The sequence below is a fragment of the Juglans microcarpa x Juglans regia genome, chromosome 2D (assembly GCF_004785595.1).
Source record: "Juglans microcarpa x Juglans regia isolate MS1-56 chromosome 2D, Jm3101_v1.0, whole genome shotgun sequence".
NCBI classification, from domain to species: Eukaryota; Viridiplantae; Streptophyta; class Magnoliopsida; order Fagales; family Juglandaceae; genus Juglans; species Juglans microcarpa x Juglans regia.
Genome location: NC_054596.1, coordinates 12,921,920 through 12,935,961, shown reverse-complemented (window position 1 = coordinate 12,935,961; position 14,042 = coordinate 12,921,920). Strand labels below are relative to the sequence as shown.

At 40.4% G+C, this 14,042-nt stretch overlaps 1 protein-coding gene across 1 annotated transcript; it reads right to left on the bottom strand.

Moving 5' to 3' along the window:
• Nucleotides 1–390: 390 nt before the first annotated feature.
• Nucleotides 391–14,010, bottom strand: LOC121249001 (zinc finger CCCH domain-containing protein 38-like). The gene is given in 7 exon segments (XM_041147637.1): nt 391–660; nt 1,251–1,534; nt 1,537–1,590; nt 1,593–3,574; nt 10,369–10,851; nt 12,642–12,719; nt 13,924–14,010. Coding segments are annotated over 5 exon segments (2,781 nt in total). The 5' UTR covers nt 10,800–10,851; nt 12,642–12,719; nt 13,924–14,010; the 3' UTR covers nt 391–630.
• Between the last annotated feature and the right edge of the window lie 32 nt (nt 14,011–14,042).

Genomic DNA, 14,042 nt, shown 5'->3' with positions numbered 1-14,042 from the left:
ACAATCTAACGTATCATATCAAATTATATCAGTTTGTAAGTTTACTTTTGTGTATTCCCTTTGTGGTTAAAATATTTTCCAATAAAGAAATGAATCACATTCCCCAATCCCCCAACCCCCTTTGGAAGATCATAAAATCAAATATACAACACAAACACAAACTAGAATTATAGGGATGACAGAACCTAATGAATAACATGCACCACCACAAACCTAATGAACCCTTTGGAAAAAGCTCAGTAACTTCTTTTTATCCATATGCTAGTCTCTCCGTTCTGCCAACAAAACAAAAGCAAACAAACCCTGTTGGATACGCTCAAAATCAAAGCCGCGGCAATACCAGAAAACACAAGCCCCCTCCCTCCCCACGATGAAAAAGAAAACCGATAATTACCAGCCAAAAATCCCCAAAATCACACTGAAGAGTTAAACCACAAGTCTTTCAAAAAAAAGCTCGGGTATATTTACAAGCATGAGTTAAAAGGTTAGCTTATCAGCAACTGAATCACATCAACATGAAGGGGAAAAATAATATTTCTAGAGGCTGTAGTACAAAAGGAATATCATAAACCACCTGGTGTATGAAATAAAGAAAATGAACAAAATAAACAATGAAATTCTATGCTTCATTTAGCCCTTCTGAGTTTTTTCCACGTATGCCTGCAACAAATGGAAGCAAAATAAACAAAAGGTGCAAGCAAAATTACTCGCAGGTAATAATCACTACCATGAGTTTATGACATTTAAGTTGGGAAAAAATAAACAAGTGAAACCAGATATAGTCTGCAGGCTTACCACAGTGAAGAAGGTAAGATGGCAAGAAGGGATTTCTTCAGCCAACAAATGAGACATAGAGGTATAACCTTGTTACATTCAGTTTTAGCTCCCATAAAGAAAAGGAAAAGCAAAGGTGAATATGTGGTACCATTTCTTTATTGTCAAATGTTATAGGTTTTCTCCTTCTGGACCGACAAATATTTATTTTCATAATTTCAATTACTGCAGAAATTAAAAGCAATCAGGCATGACATCAAAGCTTATAGTCTCTTATTATTATTATTTTTTTATTGACATCGGGTGTCTAAGTAGTCTCTTATTATTAATAAAGACAACCAACCAACTTTAATGTGCAGCTCAATTTCTTGCTCTTTTTCGCATTCTTCATTTTATTTTTTGGCTAATGAATTCTTGAGAGGAAATAATGAAGGGGGGCCATTAAATATTGAGCAAGTGAGTAAACCAGCACTCACCTGCACTAATTTAGTAAGCTTTGGTTTTGAAGATGACAGATAATGATCAATTCTCTCTTGTGTCTGAGGAATATTAGCACCCTGCCCACCAGTCACTTTGTCGACCACCTTCTTTACTATAGTTTTGTAAGCATCTTTGCTGATTTGACCTTCCTTCCACGTGGGTTTCAGAAGTTCCTTAACAAACTCCACAAGTGCAAATTTAAATGCTCGAATACCCTTCGCATCTTTGCTTTTCTTGCCGTCATCCTCCCCAGCATCTCCATCTGCATTCCTGAAGGGCAATCTTCTTGTTCCTTTTGGTTCTCCTCTTGGGCTTGCTTCCTTTCCTCAGTCCCCCTCCATTGTTTTCCATAGCCTCACCATGTGCACCAGTATCCAGCTTATTCGACTGTTGGCTCTTGTGATTTGGTTCTTCTGAACTGCCTGTCATAGGCAAATCAGTGTCATTAGGCCCAACCGGAAAAGATGATGGGGATAAGTTTTTCAATGGTAGTTCTGGTTTTCCATCTACAGAACTTTTCGGTCCCAATGAATTTGATTTAAGACCTGGAGGATTGTTACTAGAGCCAGGCTTCTTAGATTCCACGCCATCACATATAGGATCATATTGCTGGGATCTGATGGCTTGATCTATCTGAACGTGTGCTGCCAAAACTGGCTGAAGAGGCACTTCAGGGTTGGTAAAGGAAGGAATATCCGATGAATTATGGGAGTTTAGAGCAGCATAAAGTTGTGGAAGCTGCTTTCTATCACCAAAGAACTGAGCCAGAGAAGCTGAAAGGTTGGTAAGTTTGGTGAGCTGTTCACCGCTTACCATATTCTGACTTGGAGGAATTCCAGGATTTACTTGTAATGCACTATCATCACCAATATCTGGTTGGATAAGAGGTTTTCCCTCTGAAGAGAATGCTAAATTTTGTTGATATTTTATTGTTCCACTACCTCCTCTTAAAGGGGCATTGGGTGTCACCACTTGATTTTGTCCAACTGCAATCATATTTGAAAGAGGTAAGGAGCTCAAACTCCGGCCATTTTGGTTGAAGCATTGTCCTGGCATGATATTGGCAGAAACGTTTAGATCAGCACTTGAACTAACAGTTTTTTCAACAGCAACCTTATTGTCGCATGATACTACATTGGCACCATCCCCCATCAAATTGTGGTTCTGTTTGAAATAAGATTTTTCATTTATGATCGGTTGCACAGCTGCAGCAGCACCATGAAACTGAACCGAAGCCTCTTTAGTTATATCCTGTCCCCGAGCCATCAAAGAAGGATCATAAGAACCAAGAGATTGTGGAGCCTGAGTAATTTGACCATGCTCCTCTTTCACAGCATGGTTTGCAGACTGCACTCCATAATTCCAATCAGGAGACATGTCCATATCACCAAGCCATTTCTCAGCACCTCTTGATTCAGAAATACCGATGCTAGCACCAGCATTTTCCTCCATCCACAGGTGGCCAGCCTTCTCATTGTTCTCAACTGCTTTATCAACTGCCGGGTCGCCACAACTTTTCTTCTCTTTGTCCATACCATGGCCCCATCTAGTATCATCGATTGACCAACGAGGGAGCCTTGCTACCGGGGCACCCAACTTTCCACTTTTGTCCTCGCTCTTTGTAGTGTCTGAGACAGTAACCGTATTGCTCCATTCACTCAATTTTGGGCCATCCCATAATCTGTCCACATCATCTGAATTGCGACCCAGCCCCCACCTATCACCTCGTGACCTTCCATCAGGACTTAAGTCAGCCGGACTGTGATGAGAAAACCGACAATATTTACCATTACGACAATTTCCTGCAGCGAAAAATTTACAAGGAACATCACCACCCCTGCGGTGTTCAGGCTCACCGCCTCGCTCAAAAGATGCATCTCTATTTCTACGATTTTCCCTTTCTCTGATGGCATCATTTCCAGACACTTTATCAAAACTATCAGAAGCACCATCGTGCGCATACCTACAAGATGCCCCCCGCCGACACTTTCCTCTCACAAAATCAGTACAATATGGAGTGGATCTTCCAATTCTTGATGTGTAGTCCCTAGTATCATGAGTGGTGGAATATTTTGAATCCCCATCTTTCCTGTGTCTACTCTCCCAGTTATCCTCATGATGTTGATTACCCTGGTGAAGAAAATGGCAATGATTGCCTCTCCTACATCTCCCAGCAGTAAAATCTCTACATACTTGAGTTGACGCTCCTCTGCTTCTACTTCTGTCATGGAATCCTGATTCCCGTCTGATGCCACGAACAGGACTTCTGCTCCTGCTTAGGCTCCTGCTCCTGCTCCTGCTCCTGCTTCTACTCCTACCTCTGTACATATATGTGCAAATAATAAGGCAAGAAATTAAGGAACTAAATGCATTTGGCTCTCACCAGGTGGAAGGACATAAAATTATGAACACAGTTTATATATAATTTCCTTTGTAAGTAAAGTTTTAATGATTCAAGTAAATATGCATAGCCCAAGTACATAGGAAGTATACGAAAGAGAACACCTAGTTACAAGTTAGGAACATAGTTTTTTTTTTTTTTGATAAGTAAAATAAGACTTTATTAAATCACCAAAGTAACACGATACAAAGAAAATGCCCTGTTTATGTAGGCATGTTAGAAACTAGGAATTCATGAAGGTCCATGCCATTTAAGTCTACAGCAATGGCCCAAGTACAAAGAGTTCTAAAAAATAACAATATTAGCTCCTCCACATATCTCTCTTTGTCTTCAAAAGTCCTCTCATTTCGTTCCTGCCATAGACACCACATAATACAGATAGGGATCATCTTCCACACTGCTTTAATCTGTCTCACCCCATGGATAGAATTCCAGCAAGCCAATACATCCAAAACTGTTTCCGGCATCACCCACGCCATATCCATCCTTTTAAACACCGCGTCCCAAATAGCCTTAGCTATCTCACAGTGTAAAAGGAAATGATTTACCGACTCACCCCCGCTTTTACACATACAACACCAATCTGCAATAATTATCCTCCTCTTTCTTAGATTATCCGTAGTGAGGATCTTACCCAAAAACGCTATCCACACAAAGAAAGAGGCTTTGGGAGGAGCCTTATGACGCCAAAGCTTTCTCCAAGGAAACTGTATCTCTGGCTCTTGTATGAGAACCTTATAGAAAGAGCGAGCTGAGAATACCCCTTTCCCTGCAGGATGCCACCACAACTCATCTTCCTGCTGAATGTTCGGTCGAACAGAATATAAGAGGCTATAAAATTCTACAAAACTTTCCATCTCCCAATCCTGTGCCGCCCGGTTGAAATTGATGTTCCAGTGAATGTTTCTACCTGAGACTGAGACTTCCATAACCTCCGCCACTGTGGCATCTTTGTTACTTGCAATCAAGAAAAGAGACGGAAACAGATCTAGCAAAACACTGGTACTACACCATGCATCCTTCCAAAATCTGATCTTGACACCTGTCCCCAAGTGCAATCTAGTGTATCGCTGGAAAACCTCCCATCCTCTTCTAATGTATTTCCATAACCCCTTACCCGTTGTTCCTCTAACTTCTCTGGTACACCACCCCTCCCCTAGATCACCATATTTGCTTTCAATCACAGTCTTCCATAAGGCCTCTGGTTCCTTGGTATATCTCCACAACCATTTGCCTAGTAAAGCCCGATTAAAAACTCTCAAATTTCTGACACCCAAACCGCCATTGGAGATAGGCCGACATACCATCTCCCACTTAACTAAGTGGAATTTAAACTCATCTCCCAAGCCCCCCACAGAAAGTCTCTCTGTAACTTCTCAAGTCTACCCGCCACACTTGCCGGTACAGGGAATAAGGATAAAAAGTAGGTGGGAAGGTTGGAAAGTGTACTTTTGATTAAAGTAGTCCAACCCCCTTTCGACAAATACATTCTCTTCCACCCTGCTAATCTCCTCTCTACTTTTTCAATCACTGTATCCCATATCATACGAGACTTCGGTGCTATACCCAACGGCAATCCCAAGTAAGTCATAGGTAAAGACGCAATTTTACACCCCAGAATGCCCGTCAAATCCCTTATATCTTGAACTTCTCCAATCGGTACCAACTCAGATTTATCATAATTCACTTTCAAGCCCGATACTGCTTCAAAACACAGTAGCAATGCCTTCACCGCCCTCAACTAAGCATGATCAGCCTCACACATGATAAGCGTATCATCTGCAAACAACAAGTGAGAAACAGTTGTAATACCCCTACTCGGTGATCCAATCTGGAAACCACTGATGGAACCATTAGTCACTAAGGCTAAGATCATCCTACTCAATGCCTCCATAAGACAAAAAGTAAAGGAGATAATAGATCCCCTTGTCTCAAGCCACGAGAGCTTGGAAAGAAACCCTCTGGGCTACCATTAATCAACACCGAGAACCGTACCGTAGAAATACACCATCTGATCCATGACCTCCACCTCTCACCAAACCCACACCTACCCAGTAAATAAAGAAGAAAATCCCAATTAACATGATCGTACGCCTTTTCCATATCTAATTTGCACATAATCCCTGCTTTGCCCACCATCAATCTACTGTCGAAGCATTCATTAGCAATAAGAGCTGCATCAAGGATCTGTCTACCCTTAACAAAAGCATTCTGTGGTTTGGAGACAATCTTCCCCAATATCCCACTTAATCGATTTGCAAGCACTTTTGCAATGATCTTATAAGCACCATTCACTAAGCTTATAGGCCGAAAATCTGTGATCTCAATGGCCCCTACCTTTTTAGGGATTAGTGCAAGAAAAGTAGTGTTAAGACTTTTCTCAAACTTTCCTAACAAGAAAACTCTTGAAATACCTTCAAAAGATCCGTTTTAATCACCTCCCAACACTCTTGGAAAAAACCCATAGAGAAACCATCCAGTCCAGGAGCCTTATCTTTTGCCATCTTTCTTACCACTTCAAAAGCCCTCTCCAATCTGGTGACATCCTCTGGTTCAATAGTGTCAAAAGCCAAACCATCTAACGTAGGCCTCCAACCCACCTCTTCCGTGAGAAGCTTTTTAAAGAAAACAACCACATGGTCTTGGACAACCTCTTCTTCTCTATTCTCAACCCTTCAATTCTCAGCACTTCAATGTTATTATTTCTTTTATGTGAGTTTGCAATTCTATGGAAAAACTTCGTACTCCGGTCCCCTTCCTTCAACCAAAGAGCTCTTGATTTTTGGTGCCATGAGATTTCTTCCTGTAAGATTAACCTCTCAAGGTCAGCAACCAACAAAACTTTTTGTGCTTGTTCCTCTTCATTTAGTGACCTCTCTTCTTGTAGCCTTTCGAAATACTGAATTTCCATCAACTTGGAATTTTTGTTCTCCTCCACATTTCCAAAAGCTTGTTTATTCCACTCCTTTAGATCCCTTTTTAAGGCTTTCAGTTTGTTTGCAAAAATGAAACTGGATGTACCTTCAAATTGATACGAAGTCCACCATCTTTTAACCCTTTCCACAAAACCTTTTGGCTTCAACCACATATTTTCAAACTTAAAATACCTTCTGCTATTACGAACACCTCCACAATCCAGTAGAATAGGCCAATGATCCGAAGTTATACGACTCAAACGCTTTTGCCATACATCCGGAAAATGGCTTTCAAACTCGGGAGAAATCAGAAAACGATCCAAGCGGGACCACGTCTGATTATTTGACCAAGTAGCTAGACCCCCTGCTAATGGAAGATTTACCAAGTTTAAATCAAAGATAAACTCTGAGAACTCCAGGCTTGCTGGTCTCAATCTTCTACTTCCCAAACTTTCACTCTGGAAGCGCACCACATTGAAATTCCCCCCAATACACCAAGGGAGGTCCCACCAACTTTGTACCCCTGCAAGTTCATCCCATAATATACTTCTATTGGCATCTAAGTTAGGCCCATACACTCCTGCAAATGCCCACAAAAAATCATCTGATACACTTTTAAAAGAACAAGCTACCATATATCTCCCTATGTACTCCTCCACTTTCTCTACTACCCGTCTATCCCACATTATCACTACTCCTCCCGAAGCCTCTGAAGAGGCAAATATACCCAATCCACATAAATATTACTCCACAAACTCCGAATAATCCTCCTACTAATCAACTTCAGCTTTGTCTCTTGTAAACATACTATGTCCGCTTTCCATTCACGAGGTAGACGACGAATCCGAAGACGCTTCTCTACCTCGTTTAGACCTCAGACATTCCAAGATAAAATCTTAGGCTTCATTGGAGAACATTCAGCCCCTTCCCATTTGCCTAATTCCTACTAGAACTTGCTTCCGAGTTCATCGACCACATTAATCTTTTTAATTCCCGACTCTTCTTTGTGCTCCCCCTCTTTTCTTGATGATGGCCAGCTTCCATAGCAGTTAACAAGGCTATAAACTGCTCCTCATACCCAACACACTCAATTCCCACAACATGTTGAATTTCTTTAGCTTTATGTATAACCCAATCTGATGCTTGATCTGGAAAATAATAATTTAATGGGGTAGGATTCCCCATCTTATTATTCTGGTTCTGAAATTCACTTCCCATAGAAAAATCCACCAAACCACATGGGATGAAAAGTTCATCTTCCACAGAATGCATGAAGTCATCCGAGTCTTCTTCAACCTCAGCCAACTCGAGGTCCTCTACTGGTCTCCCCGACCCTGCCGTTGGAATCAGAGACACCCCAGCCTCCCTCATCCGCGAGCTCTGATTCTCCAGAGCCGAAGGAACCCTAGCTTCTACGCCTAACAGGGGATTTTGAGCACAAGACTCCGGCGAGACCACACCGGCGACCCCCACTACCTCCGTCGGCACCGTCTGTAGCCCCTCAACCTCTATCGGCGCCGTCTGTATGCTGTCCGGCACGAACCCGAGCCCATGAAGTTCGATGGAATGTATCGGGCTAGAACTCGGTTTCGCGAGTTCTGTTGGCCCAGATCCAGACCCGTTTAATTGGGTCTTGGATAACGACCCGCCTAAATGGGCCTTAGGCTATGGTCCAATACCATGGGCCTTAACATCAGACGGCCCAGCCCCAAAATGTTCTTGTGATTTAGCCCGGCGCCAAACGTTCCATCCTTTGTTGTATTTGCCCTTTTGTTGAGCCTTCTTCCGAGTGAAACTCAGCCCATCATCCTTCAGCTTATCTGCTCCCTCACTTTCCTTTAATGAACCGACAAATGCTACTATAGTAGCCATATCCTTCTGCAATGCGCGTAGCTGCCCCTGCATTTCCAACAACTTCCTTTGCATTTCCCATGACTGACACTCGACAGAGGACCTGCCATGGGCATGGTTCACCGTACCATCACGTTGCCAACGTCCCTTACCTCTGTCCAAAACCTTCACACCAGCCACCTTCTCCTTCGCAGCTCTCGGTATCGACGTCGCAAGGACCTCCTTATACGATCTCTCATAGTGTTTCAGCTTTCCTCTTCCATCACTCGGTTTGGCTCCTCCATGCAGACCACCTTCCTTGGTTTTTTCTTTCCCTTGCTCTACCAAAGCCTCCCTCATCTTCCTCCATCCCCAACCATTCTTACCTTCTGGAATACATAGCATATTTCTTCTTCCCCCTGACTATACTCTGATATTTCAACGTATCTTCCTTTCCTATTTTCACAACGTTGAGCAATAAAACTACAACACCCCTCACGTGTTGCCGAGTATACCTCCTTTTTTCTGCTCAAGCTCTCCTCTAACACCTTCCCAAGCCAATGAATAGAGGAAAAGCCCAGCAACACCAAGTTTTCTGTCTTCCAGCTTCTCTCAGTAATTCTCAGACCACCACCTCCACATAATGCTATAGTGAAGCACTTAGACTCAATAACTAGTTCTATAACACGACCCATCTAACTATCACCAATCAACCCACGTTGGTGAAGCAAAATGAATCAAGAACCAGACCAAGAATCAAGAACCAGACCAAGGAAAAAATGCATGTGTACGGAGAGAAAATTTTCTAGGAGAGAGAGAAAAAAAAAAGTTAGGAACATAGTTATTATATATAATTTGAATTTCATATGCAAACTGTTTGATTGGGAAATGGATGCAATTTCTGATCAGCTTGGTTTGTTGTATGCAACAAATCTTGGTTGGGCTGAAACAGATAAGATGGTCTGGATTCATACTGGCAATAAGAAGTTTACAGTTCGTTCCATGTACAAGATGCTGACTAGTCCGAATGCGGTACACTCTTTTCCTTGGAAGTGTGTTTGGAGTAAGGTGCCTTCAAAGGCCGCGTTCTTTGGCTGGAGAGCTTCTCTAGGGAAAGTTCGAACCTTGGATAATCTTAGGAAGCATGGATTAATTGTTATGGATTGGTGTTGCATGTGTAAAAAATATGTAGAATCGGTGGATAATTTGTTACTTCATTGTGAGGTGGCTAGGGAGTAATGATATGAGGTGATTAATAAGATTAGAGTGGCGTGGGTGATGCCTAGGAAGGTGGTGGATCTTTTCACTTGTTGGAGAGGTCTAAGGAGTAACTCTCAAGTTGCTACTGTTTGGAATATGATCCCATAATGTCTTGAGTGGTGTATCGGGCTCGAGAGGAATAGCCTGTGTTTTGAAGATAAGGAACGCGCAGTGGAAAAACTTAGATGTTTCTTCTTTATTACCTTATTTCTTTGGGTTTTGATCATTGTTTTTAATAGAGCTAGTGTCCATGATTTCCTTGTTACTCTCTGTAGTTCCTGACTTGTAATTAGGTTTCAGCATTTGTATACTTCCTGTATACTTGAGCTATGCCTTTTTACTCGTCTTAATAAAGTTTTCTTATCTATAATATATATATAATTTGGACCCGGATTGATCGGAAAAATCAAGGAATCACACACACACAAATGCCTCAAAACTATAACAAGAATCGCAAGTTAGGAGAATTCAATAAATGCATAAGATATATACATCAAAGGTTTATAGTATTCTTACTGCTTTAAATAAGTAACCATTCTCCATTAATAAGCACACAAAAAAGACACAGGAAGGATACAAAAGATACTTAAAGCATTACTACTAATAAACTGGACTAAATTCAGAAACCAAAATGTGCATGACGAGTGAACAATAAAGTCTAGTCCTTGTCAAGAAAAAAAAAAAAGAAAAAAAAGTGGAAACTCAAACCTGAGTGACCTGCTCCAAACATTTTTAGGGGAGGGACTGTGGCTTGGTCCTCTCCACTCGTCAAGACCAGGAGACATTCTTGTGCTGTAACTCCCATCTCCATCCCAGGCCACATTGGATTCCAGATTTCTGTTGCGGCCTTTATTGTAGCTATGATCCTTAACTGAGCCTCTATTTCTCGGCAGAGGTTCACCTGATGCCAATGCCGCATCACGCTTTGATTTTAGCAAATCATTTTCCTCCACATCAGACCATTTTGAATTATTATTGCCAGCAACCCCTGGAGAGAGCCATCCAGTTTCCAATTCTTTATCATGATAAGTACCAGCTTTTCTGGGCCAAGAATCATCTTGTACATTTTCAGATTCAAAGTGACGCTCTTCTTCTCTCAAATCCCACTTAGAACTACGTCTTCTGCCGCTTCCACTCATCTCTCCCAGAACAAAATCCTCACCACCTCCTTTTAGTAGAACCAGGTACAATCTGGAGAAAAAGGACAACCATTATACATAGATATATATATTTATAAGTAAGAAGATATTTTATTGATATAAAGGGCATAGCCCAAGTACACAGTAGGTATACATGGTGATATATATATACACATCAGCTTCAATGATATAAAATCTACTTTTTATAGAAGTAAGAAGATTTCATTAAAAAATACAAAAAATGTGGCCAAAGACATAAAATCTATCTACAGTCCTTTACTTCATTCTGCTCTCGAAGTCTACAGTACTGTGTTGATGATGAATGTTCCTAAATAATTATTCTTTCCCTCATATCATTGAGACAAATCAGTATACATCATGCACCAATTTGATTCAGTCATAAATGTTTTTTTTTTATCAGTAAAAATTTATTAATATAAATAGGTGTAACCAAGTACACTGGATTCAGTCATAAAATTAATAGAAAATCTAAAATTTAATGCTTTACGGGTCAAGATTATTGATCCAATGAACTCAAAAACAGTCCAAGGATAATGTAACAGAATTACAGAGATTTGACATACAATCTGAGAAGTAACCATTTTTCACCAACTAGATGTGAGCAACATATGCATTGGCAGGTATCCATTCCACCTAACAGACCTAATATCTTACATCAATTTCTTTCAGTCGCATGTAAATGAAAGATCATGCATAGTTGTAGTGTAGACAATGAAATTTTGCGAAAACTCAACTAAAAAGGAGCATGCCTTTTGACTTGCCGGAATCACAAAGCAGCAATTCATATTTCCATACACAAATTGGATTCAAATAATAAGGCAGAAAGGAGGCTATAGGAGACAGATTTTTGTAGAGGACAACCACACACATAAATAAGTGCAACTCTAAAAGTCAGTACAACCTGTATACAGAAATTAACAGTGATACACTTATTAGAAAAGGAAATGAGAACAAATAAACAAACTTTTATGATAGAGTAAAAGAAACATTGTAAGAAACAAATAATAAAAATCCATACACCTTTAGAGCATCCCAATAATTATTTCCCAATACAACATATAAACAATCTTTCAAGAGCCAAATCAAACTATTTACCAATTAGATTTACAGTTAGAACATGTAGAGACTGGATAACCACCAGCAAGAAAAGTCTCCCGAATACATAGCATTTAAACCAGGGAATAGAAAAAAAGAGGGGGGGGGGGGGGGGGGGTGGTGGGGTTTAAAGGAATATGATAATTTCTGGCATGCACATAGAAACAGCAGCAGACTAGATGCACCCATTAATCAGTTATTTGCCGATTCATATCTTTTCATGATTTTATTTCTCTTTTTATATTTCTATTTAGGTGTTTCTCTTATATGCATCCTCGTACTTGAGCTACAACTTTCGTGGCTTTTAATAAAATCCTCGATTACTAAAAAAAAAAAAAAATCAGTTGCCAATTCCTCATCAGGGTTGATAAAGAAATCTAAGAGAAGCCAAGTACTCTTTTGGTTTAACGGAATATTTATACCACTAACAGTGAACCAAACTATTTAACAGACTATTATTGTAACCCCCAAAGTTTCTTAGTTTGTACACAGTTGTACTCCGCCATAAGTAAGGGTATATAAACAAAATTAGGGGTAACACCCTCTTTTCCAGAAAAAAAAAAAAAAAAAAAAAAAATTATACATTTTCTAACCCCTAGGGGTTGGCTCAAGTGGTAAAGGTCTTGGGTTTGGGGGTATGCTCCCCAAGGTGTAAGGTTCAAATCCCCTTGGGTGCTAAACAATTCCTAGTGGCCATCAAACTGCAGGATTTTTCTCTTGAATTACCCGAGGTGCACTTGCGGGAAACTCCTTACCGAGGACCTGTGCACCCAAGGGATTAGTCGGGACGCTGTTCCTGGACACCCGATGCCAATCAAAAAATTATACATTTTCTATCTGACTACCAAGTGCCAATCATTATATAAATTCCCAGTATTATTTAATGAAAAAGAAACACTGAGCAAACAAACAAAAACAATGCAATCAAAAAGTGATAACACATGTCACCCACTCAACCATCGCATATAGCAGATAGCAGAACTAAGTAAGCTCCATTTAGTGGAAATCTAATTTCAAAATTATTTGTCTCCTCTAGCTATCATGTGATTTTAATTCCCCAAAACTAAGTAAGCTCCATTTAGTGGAAATCTAATTTCAAAATTATTTGTCTCCTCTAGCTATCATGTGATTTTAATTCCCCAATTTCTACCTTATCCAACCAGGAACAAATAAACAGAGAACAGAAAACTCTTCTAGCACAACAGGAATCTGCATGTTCTACCAGGTAACCACCCCTCGTGTCCAAATAACAACCAAAAGAGACGCCCACGCCTCGCATTTTGTTTTTCTCAAACCAAACATACAACTTAAATAAAATATAGAGCTCTTGCAGTAGCAGTTAATCCCAAGAACCCTATATACTGCACAAAATATACCAAATATAAATCCTACCCTCACCCTCACCCCCCCCCCCCCCCCAAAAAAAAAAAAACAATTGTTTCATAAAAATACAACCCAGGTCCCTAAAATGAAAACAAAATGAAGCACAGTTTTCTTGGAGAATACTCCATAAAATTACATGGCCAGGGAGGAGGCAACAAGCGCACTGACAGCTGATAGTCCATTTAAGTTTAGTTTGTTTCTCTATTTTTTTAGGCATAAAACCAATAATATCGTAACGTATAGATGATGGCTATTGTTTAAGTTTGTGTAGCAGAGATATATGATATAGGTGGCTGGAAATCAATTTTGCATTCAGCTACCCCGTAATCCCACCCTTCCCAAAAAAAAAAATGTATCTTTCCAAGCTCAGGCAAATCTTTTTTTACTAGCACATGGTGTCTGGGACAAAACCTCGACTAATCCGGGGGGTGCACGGGCCCTTGGCAAGGAATTTCTCAAAAGTACACCTTGGATAATTCAAGGGGAACACAGGCCAATCTTAAATTTATCCAAAAACATCAGAACTGAGCCTGAACATCAAACTAGTTAAGGATACTTCGCAGCCATAATGAAGGCAAGACAATAAATGTTTTCTAAATCCCCAGATATTTTGACATCACAATACCTCAAAGTGATAACCAAAGTAGTTTTCCCCAGAGCCACATGCTCAACTTCCTTTCCAGGAAAAAGACTTAATGTGAAAATCTGATGCCTGATGCAAGTTCGTTAACTTATCAAAAGCAT